The 25,662-nt window shown below is 37.9% G+C and overlaps 1 protein-coding gene across 1 annotated transcript in view; it reads right to left on the bottom strand.

Annotated features, from left to right (window-relative positions):
• LOC124555112 (dual specificity mitogen-activated protein kinase kinase 7-like) overlaps positions 1 to 25,662 on the bottom strand; it is a 167,883-nt gene that overhangs the window by 11,293 nt on the left and 130,928 nt on the right. The window contains exons 9-10 of the mRNA XM_047128915.1: positions 7,092 to 7,640; positions 386 to 544 (exon numbers count right to left, since the gene is read on the bottom strand). Coding sequence (XP_046984871.1) covers positions 391 to 544; positions 7,092 to 7,640 — 703 coding nt within the window. The 3' untranslated portion in view covers positions 386 to 390. The remainder of the gene's footprint in view (positions 1 to 385; positions 545 to 7,091; positions 7,641 to 25,662) is intronic.

Genomic DNA, 25,662 nt, shown 5'->3' with positions numbered 1-25,662 from the left:
CAACATTAGTTTAATTTCTTATTGTTAAACAATATACACAACAATTATGTTGGAGTGCAAGAAAACATACGTAGTAGCCTGTTAATCTACTACCACCGAGTTGATCAATGATGATGAAACCTGTCACAATGTAAAGATACAATTAAAGATCAAAAAATGGTCATGCATCAATAAAGCATTACATATAGATTCTTTTTAAGCAAGCGGTCTTTTCTTTTATGCCAAGGTTGTATACTTGATAGTTTGGGGTTAGTGATATATTTCCTTACAGATGTTTATATAATATCCTGTAAGCATATGCCCAAAAAAAGGTATTTCATTATTTATAAGCCCAATATAACTTCAGGCTCCAGGCTCGGTACTAATAACAGACTGAAATTATTACTTTTTCTACAGGTCCTCCAGTACTCGTCGTTGAGGTTCAGGGGTGTACTGGAAACGTGCTCGAAAATGCTCCACCCGCCTGTGTTGTGGAGATCCAGGAACTGATGTACTCTCTGACAATCTTCTAGGAGGTGGCTGAGGAGGTGATGGTGATATATACCTACAGAAATTCCCACACATTACTTCTCAACAATGTAGAACTAAGTGAATTAAAGCAATATTAAATATGAATAAAATGTTGGACGATGAAGTGCACATCGTGTGAGTCTTACCTTGGAGCACTGAACATTGACACTGTTAATATACTAGCAACAAAATAAAAGCAGTATGAGCAGGAAAACAGAGAAAATGAGGAGAAAGGTAGAGGAGCAGTGAGGAGGATGGGGGAAATAGACTGATGCTGGTCGCCTTATTAGACATAGTGTCATATGACTTTGAAAAATTATGAGTTCCATAAATTATTAAAGGTTTTGTAAAAACTAAATATGTAAAATGTAATTGGACAGACAGCAGCAGCACAACACACATATAAAAAAAAAAGGTTCTACTTATGCAAGCTTTTGGAGCCAGTGGCTCATTTTTCCAGCAGAATTGTTGAAGGGGAAGGAAGAGGGATGAAGGGAAAGGAACTGGAGAGCTTTAGGAAAATGGGTAGAGATCAGAAAAGTATCTAAAATGGAGTGAAGAAAGGAGCAGTTCCTGTGAAGAAATGCTGAGACGGAAGTAATTAACGTAAATTAAGACCACCTGGGAGGTGAGGGCCAAGGACGTAATATAGTACTAGTTCCCACCTGTGAAGTTCTGAGAAACTGGTGTCTCGGGGAAGAATCCAGATGGCGCATGTGGTGAAACAGGTACCAAGGTCATGACTGTCACAGGATATTGTGTGTTGTTGGTATACACCCTCTGCCTATACTCATTCATCCTAACTGACAACTTGGTAGTAGTCATGCCAATGCAGGAGGCCAAACAGTGTTTACATAACAGCTGGTATATGATGTGTTGTTTCAAAGGTGGCTCCCCCTTTGATATTACATGTTTTGCCAGTTACAGGGCTAGTATAGGTGGTGGTCGGAGGGTGCATAGAGCAAGTCTTGCAGCAGGTATGGTAACAGGGCTAGGATCCATATTGTAAGGAGATGGATGAAGAAGGAGCATAGGGTCTGACAAGGATATTACAGAGTTTGGGAGGGCGATGAAAAAATAGTCTAGGCGGGATGGGCAAAATCTCAGACAGAATGGATCTCTTTTTAGGGCATGAATTTAGGAAGTCATGGCCTTGTTGATGTAGATGATTAACACATTCTAGAGCAGGGAAATACTGAATATTAAAGATACCAACCATTTCCTAGATTGTCTGACATCCATGCCCATCCCACTCTCACCACACAGCTTGCTTGTCACCATTCATGCCACTTCCCTCTATACCAACATCCCCCATGTACATGGTCTGTCTGCTGCTGAACATTTCCTCAGTCAGTGCCTACCTGATTTCAAACCTATGACATACTTCCTTCTCACCTTAATCAACTTAATACTTACAACAACTAATTCACCTTTGAGGGACATACATACAAACAGATCAGGGGTACAGCCATGAGGAGTAGAATGGCCCTTCCTATGCCAACCTTTTCATGGATCGTATGGGAGGGGGGGCTTTCCTGGGATCCATACACCTTCAGCTCCTGGTTTGGTTTAGATACATTGATGACATCTTTGCCATATGGACTCATGGTGAGGCTGGGCTGTTAAATTTCCTGGAATCCCTAACTACCTTTTCCTAATTAAATTTCACATGGACCTAATCTGAATCCCATGCCACTTTCCTTGATGTTGATCTCATCCTCACCGTAGGCCAGCTACACACTTTTGTTTACATTAAACCTGCTAACAAACAACAGTACTTACATTTTGACAGTTGCTATCCTTTCCACGTCAAACGTCCCTCCTATACAGCCTTGGTATTCAAAGCAAACGTATTTGTTCGGATGCAGACTCTTTACAGCAATACACCATCATTCTCACCTCAGCCTTCACTGGATGTAATTACCCCACCAGCCTAATTCAAAAGCAGATATCCCAGGCCACCACATCCAATTTTGGTACTGCTGATCAAAGAACAACTTCGGGGCACACCACTTGTCACTCAGTATTATTCTGGTCTGGAATTTATTAATCAGATACTTTGACAAGGCCATGGCTTCCTAAAATCATACCTTGAAATGAGATCCATTCTGTCTGAGGTTTTGCCCACCACAACTAGAATGGCATTTCATCGCCCTCCCAATCTGCGCAATATCCTTGTCAGGTCCTATGCTCCTTCTGCACCCCTACCATATATCTCCTACCTCTGTGACCATCCCTGCTGCAAGACTTGATCTATGCACCCTCCTGCCACCACCTATACCAGTCCTGTAACCAATAAAACATATACAATCAAAGGGGGAGCCACCTTTGAAATGACACATCATATACCAGCTGTAATGTAAACACTGTTTGGCCGTTTACATTGGCATGACTACCACCAAGTTGTCAGTTAGCATGAATGGGCATAAGCAGAAGGTGTACACTGGCAACACACAACATCCTGTTGCAGAACATACTCTACAATATGACAGTCGTGACCTCAGTGCCTTTTTCACCACATGTGCCATCTGGATTCTACCCCCAGAGACCAGTTTCCCAGAACTCCGCAGGTGGGAACTATTGCAACAACATGTCCTTTGTGCTCACCACACACATGGCCTTAATCTATGTTAATTTCTTCCATCTCAGTATTTTTTCACAGTAACTACTTCTTCCTTCACTCTGTTTTAGTTTTCTACATCTTTCACCTTCTGACCTTTCTATTTTTCACTGTCCCCTCTTACTTGTGCACAATGTTCTAGCAGTACTCTCTATCTGGAATATTACCCTATTTTCCAATTTTAATCACTCAACTTTCCAAATTTTGTCTGGTGGAGTCCCCAACAATCAGTCTTTCCTTCTCATCCTGTCCAGTAAATCTCCCCTGACACATGGTTCTGGGTGACTTTTCCAAGCTCCATCCCTTTTCTTAAAGCTCTCCAGTTCCTTTTCCTACATCCCTCTTCCTTCCTCTTCAATCCTTCTGCCGGAAGACGGAGCCACAAGCTCCGAAGTCTTGCATAAGCAAAATCTTTTTTTATATGCGTGTTCTTCTGCCGCCTCCTGGTGAGTAAGTTTTTTACCTATCCAATTACGTTATATATGTATAAATTTTCAAAGATTTACAGAGTAACACAAAGAGTGCACCTGTGACATATTTGATCAAATCTGTCTAAATATGACAAATTCAGTGTCAGATGAGGAGGGTTATTTGCCTTGTAGCAAAAAATTAATTTACTAAGTGAACCAACAAACATTTACTATTAGTAAAAGAAAGTTAAGCCAATCTGTTCACCTATGTATTGCAATTTTTTCATTGCATGTCCTCAGTTTGTTGTTTTCTTTTTTCAGTTTTTGTTTGTTTGTTTTGGTTACTTGAATTTACCTAGCAGAAACCATAAGTGTTGTAAATCAATTCAATGTAAAAGCGAAATTCTATGTCACTATAATTCTATTGACATTGGACCATATGCATTAAAATAATTACATATTAATGCTGTACTTTTGTATTTTAATTGGTATTTTGCTATATTTTAGGTCTTTCTCATATCAGAAATGTGTCTATTTCCTTTTGTTAAAAAATAAAAGCATGTGCACAACAAGGACTTGAACTTAGAACCCTGTGTTTTACAAGTAACACACCACCAATTGAGCCATCATGTCTGTCTCTCAGTGCCACACAAAGCTTCACCCCGCTTTTCTTCTCTCTTTTCACATTACACGCTGATAATGTGAGAAATCTACTGCAGTGGGATATATACACTCAGGAAGGACTGCTCACTTGAGTCACAATGAGTGGACAATGTTCTGGGAGTTTGTAATACCTATGAAAATAATGATAAATGACTCCTGTGCTTTAGTTGACATCTTTTGGATTAATTTCCAACTAAGATAACTATCACAACTGATGACGGAAATCAGTGATTTATGTTTCTTTACAGATAATGACAGCAGCTCACAGTTTCAGGAGACAGGTTTACAAAGCTGGCTCAGAGTACAGTGATTAGTTACATTAAACACAAATGATTCAGCATTCTGAGTCTGCAAGAAATAATGTGATGGACAAATGCTACTCTTTGATTATCACATTTGTGTGAGAAATTTGTGAGTTTTGTTGCAAATTTATTTTATGTAAGTCCTCAAGCCATAGAATATAACAAAACTAAACTGCTCTAAACTCCGTGTGAACACGCCTTGGAAGGCCCACTGGCACCGACCGGCTGCTGTGTCACCCTCAGCCCACAGGCATCACTGGATGCGGATATGGAGGGGCATGTCGTCAGCACACCACTCCCCTAGCCATATGTCAGTTTACGAGACCAGAGCCACTACTTCTCAAACAAGTAGCTCCTCAGTTTGCCTCACAAGGGCTGAGTGCAACCCGCTTGCCAAAATGCTTGGCAGGCCAGATGGTCATCCATCCAAGTGCTAGTCTACTCGACAGCACTTAACTTCGGGGATCTGACGGGGAACCAGTGTTACCACTGTGGTAAGGCAATTGGCATAGTATAGAATATAACAAAGGTAGTCTCAAAATGCAATAGCAGTACTGTAAACCCAACACTGTTGCACGTGCCACATCTGAAGAGCTACGTTGCTATTTTAAATTAAAAACACTTAGGCACAAGGATTCATTTCTAAGGGCACTACTTGTGATGTATCAGCACTAACAAAAGTATTACTGAATGAAATTACAGCTTTATGTTCTTTTCAAATATGTAAACTATGGATCACTGTTGAGAGTCACTGACACATAAATGTGGTAGGCTAATTTAATAGCAGATAATATTCTCAAGTTAGTTGTTGTCTGACTTTCTGCTTGCAGATCCATTTACTGCTTTGAGCATAAAATGCCAGCATTCAGTATTAATGACTAAAGTTTAATTATCATTACAGGGAATAACTTCATGAAGAACTGCAGTGACTCTTCTACCCACCAAGAGTGACATCCGTGAAATGTAAATGCAGCTAATGAAAGCAAATGGACACTTCGACTATGACATATTTTTCAGGAATAATTCAAATAAGTGTCTTCTAAAGACAGTAGAGATATACACAATAAAACAATATACACTACTGCCCATTAAAATTGCTACACCACGAAGATGACGTGCTACAGAGACAAAATTTAACCGACAGAAAGAAGATGCTGTGATATGCAAATGATTAGCTTTTCAGAGCATTCACACAAGGTTGGTGCCGGTAGCGACACCAACAACGTGCTGACATGAGGAAAGTTCCCAACCGATTTCTCATACACAAACAGCAGTTGACCAGCGTTGCCTGGTGAAACGTTGTGATGCCTCGTGTAAGGAGGAGAAATGCATACCATCAAGTTTCCGATTTTGATAAAGGTCGGATTGTAGCCTATCGCAATTTCGGTTTATCGTATCGTGACATTGCTGCTCGCGTTGGTTGAGATCGAATGACTGTTAGCAGAATATGGAATCGGTGGGTTCAGGAGGGTAATGCGGAATGCCGTGTTGGATCCCAACGGCCTCGTATCACTAGCAGTCGAGATGACAGGCATTTTATCCTGATGGCTGTAACGGATCGTGCAGCCACGTCTCGGTCCCTGAGTCAACAGATTGGGACGTTTACAAGACAACAACCATCTGCACGAACAGTTCGATGACGTTTGCAGCAGCATGGACTGTCAGTTTGGAGACCATGGCTGTGGTTACCCTTGACGCTGCATCACAGACAGGAGCGCCTGCGATGGTGTACTCAACAACGAACCTGGGTGCACCAATGGCAAAACGTAATTTTTTTCGGATGAATTCAGGTTCTGTTTACAGCATCATGATGGTTGCATCTGTGTTTGGCGACATCGCGGTGAACACACATTGGAAGCATGTATTCGTCATCGCCGTACTGGCATATCACGTGGCGTGATGGTATGGGGTGCCACTGGTTACACATCTTGGTCACCTCTTGTTCGCATTGACGGCACTTTGAACAGTGGACGTTACATTTCAGAAGTGTTATGACCCGTGGCTCTACCCTTCATTCGATCCCTGCGAAACCCTACATTTCAGCAGGATAATGCACGACCGCATGTTGCAGGTCCTGTACAGGCCTTTCTGGATACAGAAAATGTTCGACTGCTGCCCTGGCCAGCACATGCTCCAGGTCTCTCACCAATTGAAAACGTGTGGTCAATGGTGACCGAGCAACTGGCTCGTCACAATACGCCAGTCACTACTCTTGATGAACTGTGGTATCGTGTTGAAGCTGCATGGGCAGCTGTGCCTGTAAAGCTGCATGGGCAGCTGTGCCTGTACACGCCATCCAAGCTCTGTTTGACTCAATGCCCAGGTGTATCAAGGCCGTTATTACAGCCAGAGGTGGTTGTTCTGGGTACTGATTTCTCACGATCTAAGCACCAAAACTGCGTGTAAATGTAATCACATGTCAGTTCTAGTATAATATATTGCCCAATGAATACCCGTTTATCATCTGCATTTCTTCTTGGTGTAGCAATTTTAATGGCCAGTTGCGTAATCAAACAAAGAATATCAGTACTAAAATGTCATTAAAAACTATTTTACTTTACCAATGGTATTTTGTGAGTGCCTTACCTTCTACAAAGAGAAGGTGAGCCTTCGGCAAAGCTTCTTCTTACTGGGGACACATCCAATAAGCCACGTCTTACTGTAAGTGGCGATGATCCCGCTGCACCTCCGTCTAAACTGTTTGCTGATATCCTACTCAACCGTGGTGGTGGCTCCGGGGACTGTCTGGCGGGAGAATACTGTCGAACAGAAGCTGCACCTGAACTTGGTGAAATGTTCCGAGAAAGTCTTGGTGGGGGCAAATTTCTTCGTGACTCACTACCTCCTAAGTGAAACTTCAAATATGACGCAAAACGTTTCTTCACAACCCCACTTGAGCCATTGGAATCGTCCAATTTCGAACTGTCATCTGCGGCTTCCATATTAAGTTGATGAGGTGCTAAGGCTGGCTGCATAGTGGGATAGCTATTCACCTGATGATGGTGATTTTGAAGAGGCATATGTTGTTGATAAAACCTTTGCAATGCCAAAGGGCTTGGTGAACAGTACTGCTGCTGAGGTGGTTCAGAAGGGAAACGTTTCCGACCAGGAACAGGTGATCCAAGAAAACCACTCCTGTTAACAGCAAAAATTAGAAAACTATAAATACAGCTTGCCACATAACGAAACATCTGCATGAAATATACCACACAAATGGCACTTTGTGTATTGTTGTAAATGCAGGAAAGACAGTTACTCTAATTTATAGTGACATTAATTGCTTGCCTAGAGCTCATGGTTTAGCTCACTTTTCCAAACAAAGGTTATAAAAATGGTGTAAAATGGACAATATGGTTATTAAAAGGAAAATAAATACGTATCAACACCAAACTGGACCAAACAATGCTTATCAGGTTTAATGGGTGTGAGCAATTGATAAGGCTAAGCTGACATACTGGTTCCTAACTGAGAATTATTATGTAATATTGCCTTGGAAATGAATTGTTGTTGAAATTAGTCACCATTCATGAAAGAAAACTCTCAGTAGAAAAATGGATTTAAAAGTGCACAAATAACTTGATCTAGAAAAATATCATTATGTTAAGTGGTAATCACAAGACTTGAGAAAAGTATCATTTTGTTAAATGCTAATCACATGACTTAATCAGTAAGAGTTAAATTTTTCTGATAGATGGAGAAGAGAAGAGGGGAAGGGCAGGATGTGAAGAAAGTGCAATGAGAGACAGAGGATATTAAATGATAAGAGGCACAATTGACAACTTTAGGGATGAATGTAACCATTCTAATTTACATGAGGCAAGCATATTCTACAAATTTCAATAACATTATTATTAATATAATCATGTAAAACTGAATTTATATACAAACTTAAAAAGCAAGCCAGATAGTCTCTGCCACAATGAAGAAAGCCACTGCTCTGCTATAAGCCATAAATCTGTCAACAGTCAGTAAATAAGTAGTCAGACTAATATTTGTTTGTAAGAGGATATTTTTAATGTCTGTTTTTGTTACCTTCACACAATACAGGATAATTATAGCTTGTAACATCTGGGCAGTCTGTTAGTGCCATATTCACAGTTATGAACATAAATTACACATTAGTAAAACAATTATTTACACTTATTTAGACTAATTTATTGTCTGTAAAGCACTATCTTCTACTCTGTTTTTGAACTGAAACCCCACTGGCTATCAAAAATAAAAACTAATTTCAGTCTTTTTCAGACAACAGCAACAGTTGTTACATAATTGGTGTCTACACATACATTCTGGGCATCTTTCAAGCACTGTCTGTAACAGTTATGAATACATAGCACCATACATTTACTGCAAGATGCGAAATTAGTGATTAAAAGAGGCACAATGCTAAGAAATTCCATGTTTGATAAAATTAAAATGAAGAGGTGCGTTTATATACAAGAAAAGAATAATGTCAAAACTCACTATATTCACAAATAGGTTGTTGGCCACCCTCAGAAGTGCACAACATAATAAGTTTATGGGAAAAATCATTGCTGGTGGTGAATGTATAAACTGCATAATGAACACTTCAACTTTAATGGATGGATGAAGAACAACATTTCCCCCTGACCACCAAGAAAATTTTAAGGAAAATACATTAATGTGTCTTAATGTCTAACACTGCTCATTCAAAACATAAAGTCTTAAATGAGTAACAATAAACTACGCACCAGAGAATGGAACACCCAATTTTTAGTAGCTGGAAAGGGACAATTAAACAAGAACTAACACACACACACACACACACACACACACACACACACACACATAAAAGAGACATTGCATCTTTAACTTTCAGATTTTTTACAGTTGTTTCTACCATAAGAAAAGGAAACAGAGGAAACTCAAGGAAAAGATGCCAAGTAGTTTGAGAGAAATAAAGGTTTCTCTGAGTCTCAAATCAGAAATGAAACGAAGTATTTGAGTGAATTTCTTTCTACTCAAAATTATACATCTTTCTCTTAATTTTCCCTATCTCCTGCTTATATCTTCACTCTGGGAAAAAAAAAAAAAACAACTTTCAAGAGCTAGAGATTCAGTGCCTGTTTTCTGTCCTTTTTCACTCACAGCCATGCTCAAGTCATTCCTCTTTCATCATTTACTATGCACATGTTTGGTCCAAAGTGAAATGCCTATGAAGTCTTTAATTGCAGTTCGACTATATAAAAGACTCATGTTATTCTATCTGCATCAATAACAATTTAAAATTCAAGATTTCTAGAATTACCTTCAGCTTCCTCGCAAGGAGCAAAATTGAATACTGCCACACCTGTTTATGCCTTGTTGAGCAAATAATGTGTCTGTTGCCACGAGTCAGCAAATAGGATGTAGATAATCCTAGAAACATTGTGTTTTAATTCACCAGTGATGCAGCTAAATTAGTGAGATTGTTTTAGATAGTTTATTGTGTGTCACAGCATGATATGGATTATTACCTTGATACATTTTATGAAGTTGTTTCAACCGAAAACAAAAACTAATAAAAATCTAAAATATTTTATCTAATCATGCCTCAATTAAAAATTATTACAAACAAAATATTCCTACAGTCTTTTTAACAAAGGTAGAAGTATTTGTGGTTTATCATAAAAGGTCATCTTCATTCTCTAGAGCAGCCTCAATGGGCAACACATTTTACATAAGTGTATGCATCAGGTCATGGCAGATATGACAATGGCATGACTACAAATTAGGAATCCAGCTCTCTATCAGTCAAAGTTTAGTTAACATAATCCTGAGTCTCGTGTGCAACAGGAGTGAAGGCTGTAATTGATGGATCAGGATTTATTATACTGATGTTTCTTCCATTCACCAAAAGTATGCAATATTTTCAGAGAAATAATATACAGTGCGCTACTTCTGGTATTTATGGAATCAAATTTTCAGTTCAAAGAACAAGTTATTAGCATTCTGACCACTTGCCATTGCTCCATACCAGCATGGAAAATATTACCTCAGGTCATTAAATTAAAATATTAGTTGTTTACTTTCTGTATTTTAATGATGTTGGGATTTAACAACTTTCCATACCTAATGTTGCAGAAACTGTACCACAAATTTTGATAAAGGCATCAAAATAAGTAAGATCAATCTGAGTTAGTTAGAAAATAATCTGTTTGACTCAAATTTAATTTCATGCTTATAATACCACATATGCAGCAACAGTGCTGAAAATGGGAAGTACAGAGGTTATATAGTTTAAAGATTATATGCTTCAGCAGCTCTCTAAAATACATCTGGAATTGCACATTACCTTCAATGAAGACTTTGTTAGAAAGACATGAGAATAATATGACTTTGAACATCATTTTCACCGTAAGTCACTTGTAATGGGTCCACAAAATAGTGGATTTTGGCTATAACACTATTAGCAGACTGGATGCTTGGAACACAAGGAACAGACTGATATTAATTACGGACCTCAAACTCTTCATATTAATACTACATGTGGTTTTATAATAAGTGATATGAATGAAGGGCAGAGTGAAAGATCATAAACATTAATATATGTCTATACTGCAGTGACAGAATGTCTTTCCCTTGTGGACCTAAGACATCAAAACAAATAAAAAGCTATATGACAATTTTCAAAAATTCTTAAGACCTTACATATTTTATTACTTGGTAGTGTAAACTTAAAACTGTAGCTTTATTATGAGGACTTCAGCTATGTATTGAGAGACTTTTCATTGCGATGAAAATGTTTGAATTGTGTGAAGCCTCCTCACTAATGGCATCAAATTTAAGTTTCTTCTCCTTGCTACGCACTCACTCAAATGAAAATACAGAAGTTGCTGGAATGTCATCAATCCACAGAACTGATATTTCTCAGTCAACCCACATTTCATGCATATATTCTTTCTTCTGCAAATATGTTATTATAAGATGTCCTAGGTGAATTAACTGTTGTGTATTAGGTCTCTTTTCATTTATATTTTCTATAGATCTTTCCTAATGGCATATCTTATAACTACGCTACCTGACAAAAAGTGAAGCACCGATAAGACTTCATCAGTTGTGAGTGTAGCTTCACACACATATGCACCATTAGCTGGTATGTAAATGATTTGGGTTGCAATTCTCTGTGACAGGTATAATAGCCACCAGACTGCATTAGTGTAGTTCATGTTTAGTGTTGTTACCTATCAGGCTTGATAGAGTATATAAGGGGCACGAACAGTGTCAGATGCTGAGTGGTCACTGAGAAGGACATGGATATGCTCTGTTCTTATGTGAGATGGTGTTATCATAGAGTTTGAAAGGGGCCTCATAGTGGATCTCCATTTGGGTGGCTGGTCAAATCATGCAATATCCAGATACGTGGAGCATTCGGATGTGACAGTGGCCCAGTGTTGGACTGCATGGTAACACAAGAGTACCCATCTCATTATCAAAGTTCCAGTCGAGCACATCTGATCACCACAATGCTGGATTGCTGTGTCGTGCACCGAGCACTCTGTAGCCCTTTCACATCTGTGCATGCCAACTGAGGACAAGTTATGAACTCCCTGCAACACTCGATATCATCTTGCACTATTAGTAGGAGACTAGCAGCAGCCGGGCTAGGCATGGCTGCTGTTAAAACCGCAGCACAAACATCTGCATTTGGACCAGTGCCATGACCAGTTCGTGCAGACTGCTGATTGGCACTGTACTGTGCTCAGCGCCGAATCGCGGTTCTATCCCAGATGACCGCAGTCTGTGTGTATAGTGGCGACCCGGAGAGTGGATCCATTATTCCAATGTTTTGGAGAGACACAGTAGTGTTACTCCTGGCATCATGGTGTGGGAAGCCGTGGTGTACAACTTCAGGTCAGGGCCGGCAGTAACTCCCCGAACCCTGACGGAACAACATTACGTCACGGATATCCCACGCCCTCACGTGTTACTTCTCATTCGACGGCATTGGGGTGCCATTTTTATACAGGACAGTGCTCATCCACATGTGGCATCTGTGTCTAAGAAATATCTGCATAATGCTGAAGTACTCTCATTGCTAGCAAGATCCCAAGATCTGTCTCCAGTAGACAGTGTGTGGGATCAGCTGGATGTCAACTCCATCCCAGGATATCAAGGACTAATTACAACAGTTGCAGGTCAGCTTGACTCAGGAGAAGATACAACAGATTTGTGACCCTTCCAATAGAGTCCGTGCAAGTATCGAGGCCAGAGAGGGTGCAACATCATAATAATAAGCGGGCTGATACTGCCCGGTTCTTTGTAAACTTAATTTTGTAACCATCAAAATAACATCATATAACTTTTCAACCCCTCAAAGTTTCATTTTGTTTCCTCCTCCCCCTCTGGGTACTTCATTTTTTTGTCAGGCAGTGTATATGACAATTAAGTAATACACATATTTTGTGGACTGCTTTACACTTTAATTGTGAAAGTTATGGTTATGTCTTTGAAAATAAATTGGATAATGTGATACATTTACACATACAACTGTTATGATTTAGACTGATGCACATTTATATCACCAAAATAACATCGTTTACTATCAAAACTTCTCATATGGCACCAAAACAATGTACTCATAGTTGTAAATTCTTTAGTTTATTAATTCCATGTCCCATAGACCATCCACATGATTCCTATCAGAGTGATTAGAATTAAGTATTGTACAAGACATAATTTGTTTATGTGCATAGCTTAAATTTATGAAACTTGAGCTTCTCCAGTGCATCAAATGTTGAAATGTCTTATGGAAATGCAGCTGGAGAGTATCCTTGAGAACAGCAGTCATTGAGGGCATTTCCTAGTTGTATTCCCGTAAGTTATTTGGAAATGCTTAAAAGCAATCATCTTTGTGTTCTACACTACTTATGCTACTAGTTTTTTAATTAAAAATTATATTTTCCTTACCAGATACTTTATAGGTGAACAGCCGGATGTCACTGTCCAAAGGCCACAGTATTTCAATAAGTGACAACATCACTATCATTATGTGGACTGATGAACTAACTACAATTGCTTGGGGGCTGGCATGGCATTTGTTTTCCTCCCACCCCTTCACCTTTCCAGAAAAAATAAAATTGATGCACTGGCCCCCAAGCAGTCAGTTCATCAGGAAACTTGATGATAGGAACATTGTCATTTGCCAAAATATTGTGCCCATTGGACACTGACATCCAACAGTTCATTCATGAAATATTTTGTCATGAAGAGTAAGAGCAGCTGGAGAATCCTGTTTTCCCTAGTTTGACTAAATATTTCATGTAAGTAACAGTTAGTTCCTTCAGTAAACCCTGCTGCCCTTATTGTGATACTGAGGTGTTAAGTTTTTCTAATGATCTTACAGCCATCAGAAAATTAATCTATAATCTATAAAACACTCAAATAAATTATTGGTAACTGTATACAAAACAACAATTAGTCTACATGCTTATGTTTCACAAATACGTTAAATTCCCTAATGCATGTTGCAAAAATTCATTCCCTATACTCCCAGGCACATCACACACTACAGTCTCAACAACTAACAAATTAAACAAATTCTTTATGAACAGTAATCATCATTTCTTTATTTAATACCAATTTCTACTATCAGTTAATTAATGGATTGTCTCTAATCCTTAAAATCTCTAGAATGAATATTTTGTTATGTAGTTGGTTGTGTGCTGGTGTGAAACTCACTGACCCATTTGTCGCACAGACTGCCACTCTCTCGTCATTTGCCATCAATGCTCTATCCAACTGAGATTTCCATACATGATTTACAACTAGACTCACAGCTTCTGTATGGCCAGTTCCATTAGCTTGAAACTTTGGAGTGAGGTACTGGTAAAACTGAAGCTCTGAAGGCAGGCTATGAGCACTGGCTGAACACCTCGATCAGTGAGAACAGGTAAGTGTCAGAGTTCAAGTCTTATTTCGGATATATAGTTTTAGGAAGTTACATAACACTATACATGCCAGAGCAGGTCGAAAGAAAATTGTGGAACCAAACCATAGGCTAAGTCATTCTGCTCAGTATCCTTTCCCTTTGGAGTGCTAGTCTACAGTGTATGCAAGAGAGCTTCAACAGGAGTTCATAAGTTGGAGATAGCTACAGTCATGACTGAACACAGGTTGTGAGACATGCCTGACCAGTTCATTCAATAAGAGGGTGGTGCCTGAAAGGCAAATGCCTGTGTTCTTGTACCAGTCTGGAACACAGTTTTCATGTGCCAGGAAGTGCCTAAAAACCTGATTCATGTGGAGACCACTTTTCTTTATATTATTAACATGTTAATGGAGAAACCTGGTGAAGTGTAAATAATTTATGGGGTGCACAATTTTTCTGTTTGGTGAGAACTTACTGTTACCCTTTAAATTATTTTTGTGAGCAACAAAATTTTTATATGGTTTTGGAAACAAAATTGCACTATCATCACATTTTTTTTAATTTGCTACTGGCAAGAATTTCTTTATATCTGTATTCCATTTGGAGTAGTACTCAAAGATTATTACACACAGTGAATATAAACTATAGGGAAAAATTTCATGTCGCTACTTCTGATAGGAGAAGAATAAAAGTTCATAAAAATGCACATTTAGAAGTGCAAATATTCCATGTAGATGACAATACTATAATTCTCTCACTTACATTGGTCTTTGTTTAAATTGACTGGAGTTAATGTAGTCAAATGTAGTTTTTACAATAGTGTCATATACCCCATCAGTAACAAGTTACTGTCAAGGAAATGAAAATGTTTGGAAGGCCAAATGTTAACCTCATGGAAATTAATATCCGAGTCATAAAATTTTGCTATAACTTTTGGATGATTGTCTGAAGTTGGGTTTCTTCATGGGAAAGGTGGAAACAGAGGGGGAGTGCTAAAATTTTTTACACTGAAACTAGACATAGAGATAGTATATGACATTGAGCACATCCACAATAGAAACTGTACCAGTATTGTGTAGGCAAAGAGATTGCATTGTGTATCCTATACATAAGCGTAGCTTGCATGAAAGTCACTACCAGTACTTTCTTGATCATCTGCAATACACATATGAATTACTGCGAATGGATTTTTATTATATGGAATTTTTGCTCCCTGGTTCATGAGAAAAAAGCAAAAATCATTCTGTGCATTTATTCACAAGAATGGGCTTGCTAACTTCCACAACTTTTATTTATAGACTACAACAAAATTGGATGCATTACCAATGGTATTGGTAGTGGTTTAGCGTCAGTGCTTTCTTTATGATGATTTGTCACCATCAGTATTTGGCAAGGTAATATTGGTGATCATCTTCTTGGACCAAGTGTTTTTCCACAATGCTGTAATGGATCCATGCTGCATCTTGAGTTTGAGCTGGTGCCACTGGCAGTACACAAAACTACATGGCTGACGCATGATGAAGCTGCAGCATTCTTTAATGTTATTTGGTAACATTTTGGCAAAAATCTTCCCTTAAACAAGGATAGAACAGAAAGTCTCTACTTATGACACACCAAAGAGCTAGGCTTCAATATATATGTGTTTTACAAGTTGGACGCACCTAAAAAGTTTCGTATAGACTCCACCACTTCCTCATATGCAAGTAAATAGATGTGTCAATGCAGTTTGTGATTTTACAACTGTCATTTTTAGAGTTTTTATGTCCACTTGTTCCAAGAGAAAAATAATTATGATCAGTGATAGTTTTTATATAAAATAATTACACTACAATAAAGATTTTTTCAGTTAAATAACTTGTGGATACCTGTCAATATTCTACAAAAAGTAGCACTCTTTGTTGTCTTCTAATAAAACTTAATCATATTCCATACTTATTTAAAAGTAAAATAATCACAATAAGACAACAAGCAATGTGACCATAAAATAGAATTTAAGTTATGTGAAAGTAACAAACATTTTTGTTCACACAGCATGATAAAATATTTATTATACACAAAGAGTGCCTGAAATTTTTTGAACTCCTTGCAAACACAAGTCTCAACAAACAACATTAGAATGAGATGCTAGCACTGAGAAATTATTTCCTTCTTCAAAAAACATTTAAAGTAGTAGTAACTACTTAACAAATCTCATTCATTCAAATCACACTACGCCCTGACACTAAAGCAAGGATACCATGAGAGTGTCAAGATTACTCAAAACTTCTTCAACATGTAGATGTGCAAAATGGCATAAAGGAACTATTGTGTTTGGATGCACCAAAGACCACATCATGAATGAAGTTACCCTATTTGTTGGTTTATCGGTGTGGACTGTCCATTGTGCCTAGACGGAATGGTTTTGCTGTAACACAGCATAAGAACAGTGGCCATAAACACATACTAACGAACATTGATGGGAGAAGGTGTCACGCCATATCGATGACAATCATTTTCATACCAAGAGGCACTGCTACTGTCAGTAAATTCAGATCCCTCTACATCAGTTTCTGAGCTAACACCGGACAGAACTGTGTGCAATGGACATTTGGAGTCGGATATCTCATAAAAGATTGTTTCTGACAGCAGCACATAGAATCACCACACATCTTCGGTGGGCCAAAGAATATGGATACTAGAAAGTAGCTGACTGGAGGTTAGAAATGTGTTCCAATGAGTTATGATTTTGCCTCTTTTCAAATGATGTGAGGAGCCAAATGCACCAACTGCCCAATCAGGCATTAAATCTGCAGTATGTGGAGAGCGACGTTCCAGCCAGAGTTCATTATGTGTGTTTTTCATATCATGAAGTGGATCCTGTCATTCAGGTTACTATGAATATGAACCAGAATGTTTATTTTAATAGTCTCAGTGACCACTTGTTGCACCTTCTTCTACACACTGAGGTGACAAAAGTCATATCGGACCACCTTCTGTCCGGCGTAGTGCAGCAACTCAATGTGGCATGGACTCAACAAGTTGTGAGAAGTTGCCTACAGAAATATCAAGCCATGCTGCCTGTAGAGCCGTACATAATTGTGAAAGTGTTGGCAGTGCAGGATTTTGTGCACAAACCGACTTCTCGATTATGTCCTATATATGTTTGATGGGATTCATCTCAGGCAATCTGGGTGGCCAAATCATTCCCTCAAATTGTCCAAACTGTCCTTCAAATCAATCGCAAACAGTTGTGGCCCAGTGACATGGTGCGTTGTTATCCATAAGAATTCCATTGTTGTTTGGGAACATGAAGTCCATGAAAGGCTGCAAATGGTCTCTGAGTAGCCAAACATAACCATTTCCAGTCAATGATCGGTTCAGTTGCACAAGACGACCCAGTCCATTCCACATTAACACAGCCCACACCATTATTGAGCCACTAACAGCCTGTACAGTGCCTTGTTGACAACATGAGTCCATGGCTTTGTGCAATCTGCACCGCACCTGAACCCTCCCATTAGCTCTTACCAACTGTAATCTAGGCTCATCTGATGTTGCCACGGTTTTCCAGTCCTCTAGGGTTCAACTGATATGGTCATGAGTGCAGGAGAGAAGCTGCAGGTGATGTGCTGACCGCCAAGGCACTGATGTTGGTTGTCTGCTGCCATAGACATTTAACACCAAATTTTGCTGCACTGTCCTATTGGGTAGGTTCATTGTACATCCCACACTGATTTCTGTGGTTCTCGATTGCAATATTGCTTGTCTGTTAGCACTGAAAACTCATATGCAAACGCCGCTGCTCTCAGTTGTTTAAGTAAAGGCCATCAACCACTGTGTTGTCTGTGGTGAGAGGTAATGTCTGAAATTTGGTATTCTTGGCACACTCTTGACACAGCAGATCTCAGAATATTGAATTTTCTACCAATTTCCGAAATGGAATGTCCCATGTGTCTAGCTCCAACTACCATTCCATGTTCAAAGTTGATCAATTCCCATCATGCGGCCATAATCACGTCAGAAACATTTTCACATGAATCACCTGAGTACAAATGACAGCACCGCCAATGCACTGCCCTTTTATATCTTATGCGAGGGATACTGATACCATCTGTAGATGTGCATATCGCTGTCACATGACTTTTGTCACCTCAGTGTATATTCATGATGAGTCTGCTGTGAATACTCCCATCTTCCAAGATGACAACAGCGATGTTGACAGGGCTGCACAAATACGTTTCTGGTTTGAAGATGACTTAGGTACTGCACCTCAGCTGGCCTTTTAAACCATCATATTTCTATCCCAAGAAAACATTTGAGACTATTTGGAATAGCAAATGAAAAACAGTTATCAACATTGTCACAATTTGGTAGCTTTCTGGGATCTGATCATCACTGTGTGGTTTCAGCCATACGTGAAGAAACTTGTGGACACTCTTCCTGATCAAATTGAGGCCACTTTCAAGGCTAGAGATGGTGTTGCATGGTACTGAACACATGTCTCCTGGGGGTGACTAGTTTCTTTTCAGTTTGATCATTTGTCTCTTTTGATTTTATTGGTTGTTTTCAAAATAATTTTATTATCTGTTGATAAGCGACATTAAAAAAACTCCCATATTGCGTGAAACATTATTTCATTGAGTGCCTGCAAGAAAAATTTCTGTGCTATGGTTGGGAGAAACAACACGTGACTTCCAATGAAAATAAACTGTCATGCTAAATTGAAATTCTAAATATCCATTCATTTGGGAGAATTGTGTAAGACTATATAAGATACAGGGGAATGAAAATGTGAAGCAGCATTATGTGCACATAAGCATCAGTAAGAAAGAGTAACTGTTGCTTATTAGTTTTGACATCAAAAAATACAGTAAAAGCAATATACACTAACAGCAAGGGAGAGATAGGGAAAGCTGTAAAATAGATTACTATTTTCACTGAGATGGGTGAGAACATTATAACAGAATGTAAAAGTGAAGTATCTTCAACAATTACTCTTCAAATATGGGTGTGATAGCAAAGAGAGGGAAAACAGATAATACATTAAAGAAGCTACAATGAATATTTTATGACAAATGAAAATTTATCCTACAATACATGAAAAAATAAAAACACTTAATGATATAAGTCCATATGGAACCAACAATACTTCCAATAAAACACTAAAATAATATTACTGTACAACAAATAACGTCCTTAATCTCAACAGTCAAGCAGGATTAATACAAATTATAAGAATGAACAATCTAAAATGAAACAAAAAAGATAAAGTATCTATTTAAATGTGCCAACACATTGATATATATAACAGAAGCTGAAAGATTCATTAGTTTCTCATTGCAAAAACAGAACTTTTGAAGGATATGACAGAGAAGCCAATCAGGACTTCAAATGAAGAGGGATAATATGAGGTCTGTTCAAAAAATTCTGAAACATTCATTATTTAGCTCCAATGGTGTGTTGGAGCAAAATGTGATTGGCATCCTTGCACATGCCTGTGTTTGTTATTTAACTGCCGGAATTTTTATTGTTGTATGTCTGTTAGTTCTTTTTCAGTGCTGTATTGAGCAAAACATTGTGTCACACTCTATGTGAATTTTGAGATGGCAGAGTTAGCAGAGCAATGTGTCTCCATTAAATTTGTGTGAAACTCAACCTTTACATAGGCACACCAAATGATGCAGGAAGCCTACAGTGATGAGTGCTTAAGCCGTACTTGGTGTTACAAATGGTTCACATGATTTAAAAATGGCTGGACGGAAGTTAAAGATAACCCTCATTCAAGAAGCCCTTTGATGTCAATCGACAATGCTCATGTCAGGAACACCAACGAAATTGTTCATGCGACTCAAAGACTAACTTTCTGGGAGATTGCAGAAGAATGTAACATTTCAGTTGGGTCATGTCATGAAACCCTAACACAGCATCTTCGAATGCATCATGTTGCCACCAAGTTCATCCCATAGCTCATGTGTCAAGACCAGAAAGACCTTCGCCTCGCAAGCTGCGAAGACCTTTTGGATCGCGCAAATGAGAACGAGATGTACCTTAAGAGGATCATAAATGGTCGTGAAATGTGTTTCTATGGTTATGGTGTTGAGACACAGGTTCAATCTTCACAATGGCCTGGGATAGGTTCTTCAAGAACAAAAAAAGCTCATCAGGTCTGTTCAAATGTCAAAGCCATGCTGATAGTTTTCTTTGACTTTGAAGGATTAGTTCTTCATGAATTTGTGCCACAGTGACAAACTGTTAATTGACGGTATTATCAGGACGTGTTGCAAAATGAGAAGGAAACGGCCTGAAATGTGGCAAGACAATTCATGGCTCTTGCATCATGATAACGTATCTACACATTCATCCTAGATGATGCGTGACTATTGCACAAAAAATGAAATCACTGCTGTGCCTCATCCTCTGTATTCTCTAGGCCGGGTCTGTGCAGACTTTTTTGAATTTCCAAACTTGAAAATTCCATTGAAAGGATGAAGATTTGCTATGATAGACGAGATCAGAGAAAATTTGCAGACAGCGCTTCAAATGATCCAACAAGAAGCATACCAAGACTGCTTCCAGAATTGGAAAAGGTGTTGGGAGAGATGTATAAATTGTGGCGAAGAGTATTTTGGAGGAGACCATTCACAATAAGTAAAAGGTAAGTGTAGAAAAATTTTGTGGACGAAGTTCTGGAATTTTTTGAACTGACCTGGTACAACAGGTTATAATGAGATGGAAGCAACTAACAGTGCAGTAACAAATCACAGATAAAGGATAATACAACAGGGCAGAATGAGATAGAAGCAACTAACAATGTAGTCACAAATCACATATAAAGGATAGGCAAACTAGAAACAGTCGTACGGATGGGATAACAGACAGAAACCAAAGAAAGGAAAAAAATTAACAGATTTTGGAGAAGTATAAAAAGAACAGAGGATTTGTTGATTTCAAAATTGTTTGTATCAGTTTTGGGCTGGTTGCGGTGATAGGAAAAATTCATCAAGTATTTTTTCCTGAAAATCATACTACTTTCATTGTCATCAGCCTCTATACAGCCATCTACATATTGTCAGCTCAATATTCCATTACCTATTACACCAGCTAAAAAATAACAACAAGTAAAGTCCTTTTCATAAGGTACACTCCATTCCCCACAGCCTCGACACTCATTTAATGTGTCTCTGGTGTATATTCTCTGCTGAACTAGATAACTAGACTCATTTCTTACAATCACTCCACCACCCATTCTCACAAGCAGTTATGTGTCATTTTATCCCTCTACAAAGCTGATAGATTATTTCAGGAAACAAAAACAGTGCATTTATCAAAAAGTATTATCCTGGTCTGGAATTCCAAAACAAGTTCACTATTAGAATGACTGATTTCTTGTCATGCCCAGAATTGATCCACATCCTACCCAATCTTGTCCTCATGCCTCACCTCACTCCCCTACCAAACATTCTTTTCCAACTCATATCCTACCCAAATTGTACATAGTCTTTTGATTGATATTCACCACTGAATCACTTATCTTCTGTATCCTTCTAGCACATCCTGCTTACATACACTAGTCAACATCATATTGTTAAAGGGAGAGACAAATGGAGAAAACCAATGTTGAAGTGCAATTAATCTGAGATTTTTATATTAGCATGATGATCATTAAGCTGTCAGTAATAATTAATGAACACAACAGTAGCAGGAATTCTTGTTTCTACCTCACCCTATTGGTAAACGTTAAGGTTCTTTCACTGGGCACCAATATCTCAGAACTATGGAGGCCAGAATTATTTGTTGTGCAGCATGTGCTTGATACCTAACATACATCCAACCTCAAATTTCAACTAATATCTGCTACTACTGTCTATTTCTTAGTAACTCAACTCTGAATGTTGCATATTTTGGGAACCTATTATTAATATTATGACTGTAGTGAGATTACAAATAAATGAAACGGAATAGGGTAACAATGCTAGTACTCTGAATCTGAGTGTTGTTGCTCTGGAAGTACTTCACAGCACATTGCTCTCACACAGAGCAAGAAGCGCTACTCCTCTTGTGTGACTTGAAATGCTTATGGGCACTTCATAAGGGAAAAAAATATATATTGATTTTGTAAGATATAATGTGCTGGGAAGGACATGCCACTTGGGATAGCAGAGGTCTTTATTACACTAAGCAAAAATGCTTAAAACAAATAATAGAACTGGCAAACAGTGATTCACAATAATAAAAAAAGAATGGAATGTGTTTAGTAGTAAGTGAATTGTTATTTGGAGAGAACATTAAAGAGGAAAATTGTAAGGTAAACTTAAGTCAAAGGAACATAACAGAAGAAGAGAAGAACTGAAAGGTGGATGTTAAGACTAGATGACACCATAATGTTTAATTGAGTCAGCTACTTAGCAGATGAAACAGCAAGTTGATGAAATGTAACATAATCATGATGTAGGACACAATGGCCCATAGAATAAAACTTGTAGAATATAAAACAGTCTTTCATACACTTTTTCTTCCTTTTATTTTATGACTGGTTTCAAACTACATGAAAATCATCATGCATGTCTGCCATTCTAAACCATTATATGAAACAAAAAGTTTTTTAGCTATGATAGGCACTGTCAAAAGGTGCAAAAACATAATAAAACTATGATAATCCAACACAATCATGTTTGATGCTGTTTGTATAGACTATTAGAATGACATACATATCAAGATAATGATCGTATAGATAGAAACTGGTCATAAAACAAAAGGATTGTGATCAAATATCATTTTCCATCAAAAACGTTCAAAACAACATGTACATACCAAAACTAATATTCATGAATAGTGACTCTATCAGCAAGCATCATTTCCAAAATGCAAGAACAGCATCATGATAACTCAAAAAAATTTTCTTGAGAAGAAGGAAAACAGTAAGGGTTTAACATCCCATCTATGGTGATGTAATTAGAAACAGAGCACACACTCATTTTGGGGAAGGAAATCAGTAGTGTCTTTTTCAATGGAACCATTCCTGCAATTTCCTCAGTCAATTTAGGGAAACCAATGAAAATCTAAATCCAAATAGCCTATGAGTGCATTAACCTTCAGTGCTTCTGAATATGAATCGAGTGTCTTAACTGCTGCACAACTTGCTCGGACTGGTTCCGTTCAGGTGCTATGTGATTTGTTGTGTGGAATGTCATCCTGTTGCTAGCACATTCACAGCCTTGTTGCTGTAAGAATATCCCTGAAGTATTCTGAACACTGAGTCTATAGAAATTGCTGATACCATACTCTGTTAAGTTTCTAAAAATTGTATCTCAGAAATCATTCAGAAGGAAGCATATGTCCAGTTGATGTTCTCCAATCAGAATGATTTGTTACATCATGTCTTAATGTAGGACTGTTCCCTTCTGAAATGCTCTGTATAGAAAATTAAGGATATTTATACAAGTATTTTGTATGTATATTTACATTATGCACACAATTTGTCAAGCAGTTGTAATTTCTACTGGTTTTACATCATTTTTACTGCCTCTTAACACATATAATTCAGTGAGTATGCCTGCCATTGTTGTTTCAGCTGCATAGTCCTCAACTTTCTGCAAAGCTCTTGACATCATTTTAATTACTTATATTATATTTGTGAATTCTGCACAGGTTTTGAAGTTGTTAATCACAAACTTCACAAGGAAGTAAATATATGGTAAGGCTATTGTTTCACACATGCACAGAATTATTGCTTTTTGCTATGCAACTTAAGAAAATTATTGCTTCTTTCTTATCAATAATTCTCAAGCTTAAGATTTCAGTATAGTATTTCTTAAAAGTATGATTTAATCGATAGAGCTGGAACTGAGGGTATAATTTTTTAAAGTAGCAAATTAGCTTTGCCATACAAAAGTGACTCAGCTGTATACAGAAGATGAGGCTAGGCACATCACCATAAGCCCAACACATTGTTACATGCATCTTTTTGGTCATGGAAGCAATTAAAATACTATAATATTTTTTTAGTTATCAGAGTACGAAGGAAGTGTGCAGTATTTGTAAAATCAAACAACACAAAAATCAGGACAAGAAATGTCTGTTTCACATAAAAACAACAAGCAAATTAATGGGTGTGAAATGCTTGTGATAGAAGGTTGATTTCAATAAATTTATTTATTTCTTTTAAGGTTCACACATTCATTAGAGATATAGTAGAATATCAGTTAATAGCCAATCAATACACTAAATAGTTAATTAAACATGTTCCTACAAGAAAAACAATTGTACAAAAACAGTACAAGCAAGGAAAATAAACTGAGATATTAGGCGGTGAAATGTCAAACAACGAACCTATTACAAGGGGAGCAGAAATTAATAGATACAAACAAGAGACAGGACAGAGAGATAGATAGAGAGAGAGAGAGAGAGAGAGAGGAGAGAGAGAGAGAGAAAGAACCACCGTGTCAGACAGAGGGGGCAGAAAATGACACATTGGCCATAGGCTAAAAGTAATTGGATAAAGGAAAGATCACTGGTTCTGATAGATTATCTATTACACTCTACATTAATTGCAGAACAGAAATGATCAATTTTCTTGTAGCTCTTGAGTGACAGTGGATAGAACAGATTGTCCCATATGACTGGAAAAAAAGCATAGTTCATTTTCCCAACTAGTTAAATAGATGCCTGTAAATAATTCTAATTACTTTTTTAATAAAATTTGTTAACTTACTGTATTCTATCCCTAGAGTTTGCAAGTTTACGGCAGAAGTAGCTGAATCTAAACGTTTCAGAAGATCTACTACATAGTTTCAATAGATTAAACTTTCATCAATACTGACACTGAAGAAAATAGAACTCTCAATTTTGCTTTTTTATTTATTGTTGGCACTGTTCATTGGCTGGAGATGCAGCATTTTTGACAGTAATAAAATGGAAGTTCTGTGTTTCCTTAAAAAGTTTAAGGCTAGTCTATCCGTGAAAAGCAGTTAATAATTTTCACACAATCATACTGTTTTCTCTGTTGCTGCTTTTACACTCATCTTGACAGCAGCACTTGTATCATATACAAAATGGACCAATCCTACTTCCTGATTAAATAAAATTGTATATCATTAATACAGATCAAGAACAGGTGTGAGCTCATGATTAAACCAGCAGAATGCTCTTTGTAATCTCTCCCCTTACAGATGATGTACTGTTCCTCTGTAAATTATTTGACTAGGTTATTGTTACTTTCTGTACACTGTTTTTAAATTGAGAATAAACTAAGCACATTCTGTACCACATTTATGACAAAAAACATAGATCCTTTACTAGAATTTTAGG

The sequence above is a fragment of the Schistocerca americana genome, chromosome X (assembly GCF_021461395.2).
Source record: "Schistocerca americana isolate TAMUIC-IGC-003095 chromosome X, iqSchAmer2.1, whole genome shotgun sequence".
NCBI lineage: Eukaryota > Metazoa > Arthropoda > Insecta > Orthoptera > Acrididae > Schistocerca > Schistocerca americana.
This window is presented reverse-complemented; position numbering and strand designations above follow the sequence as displayed.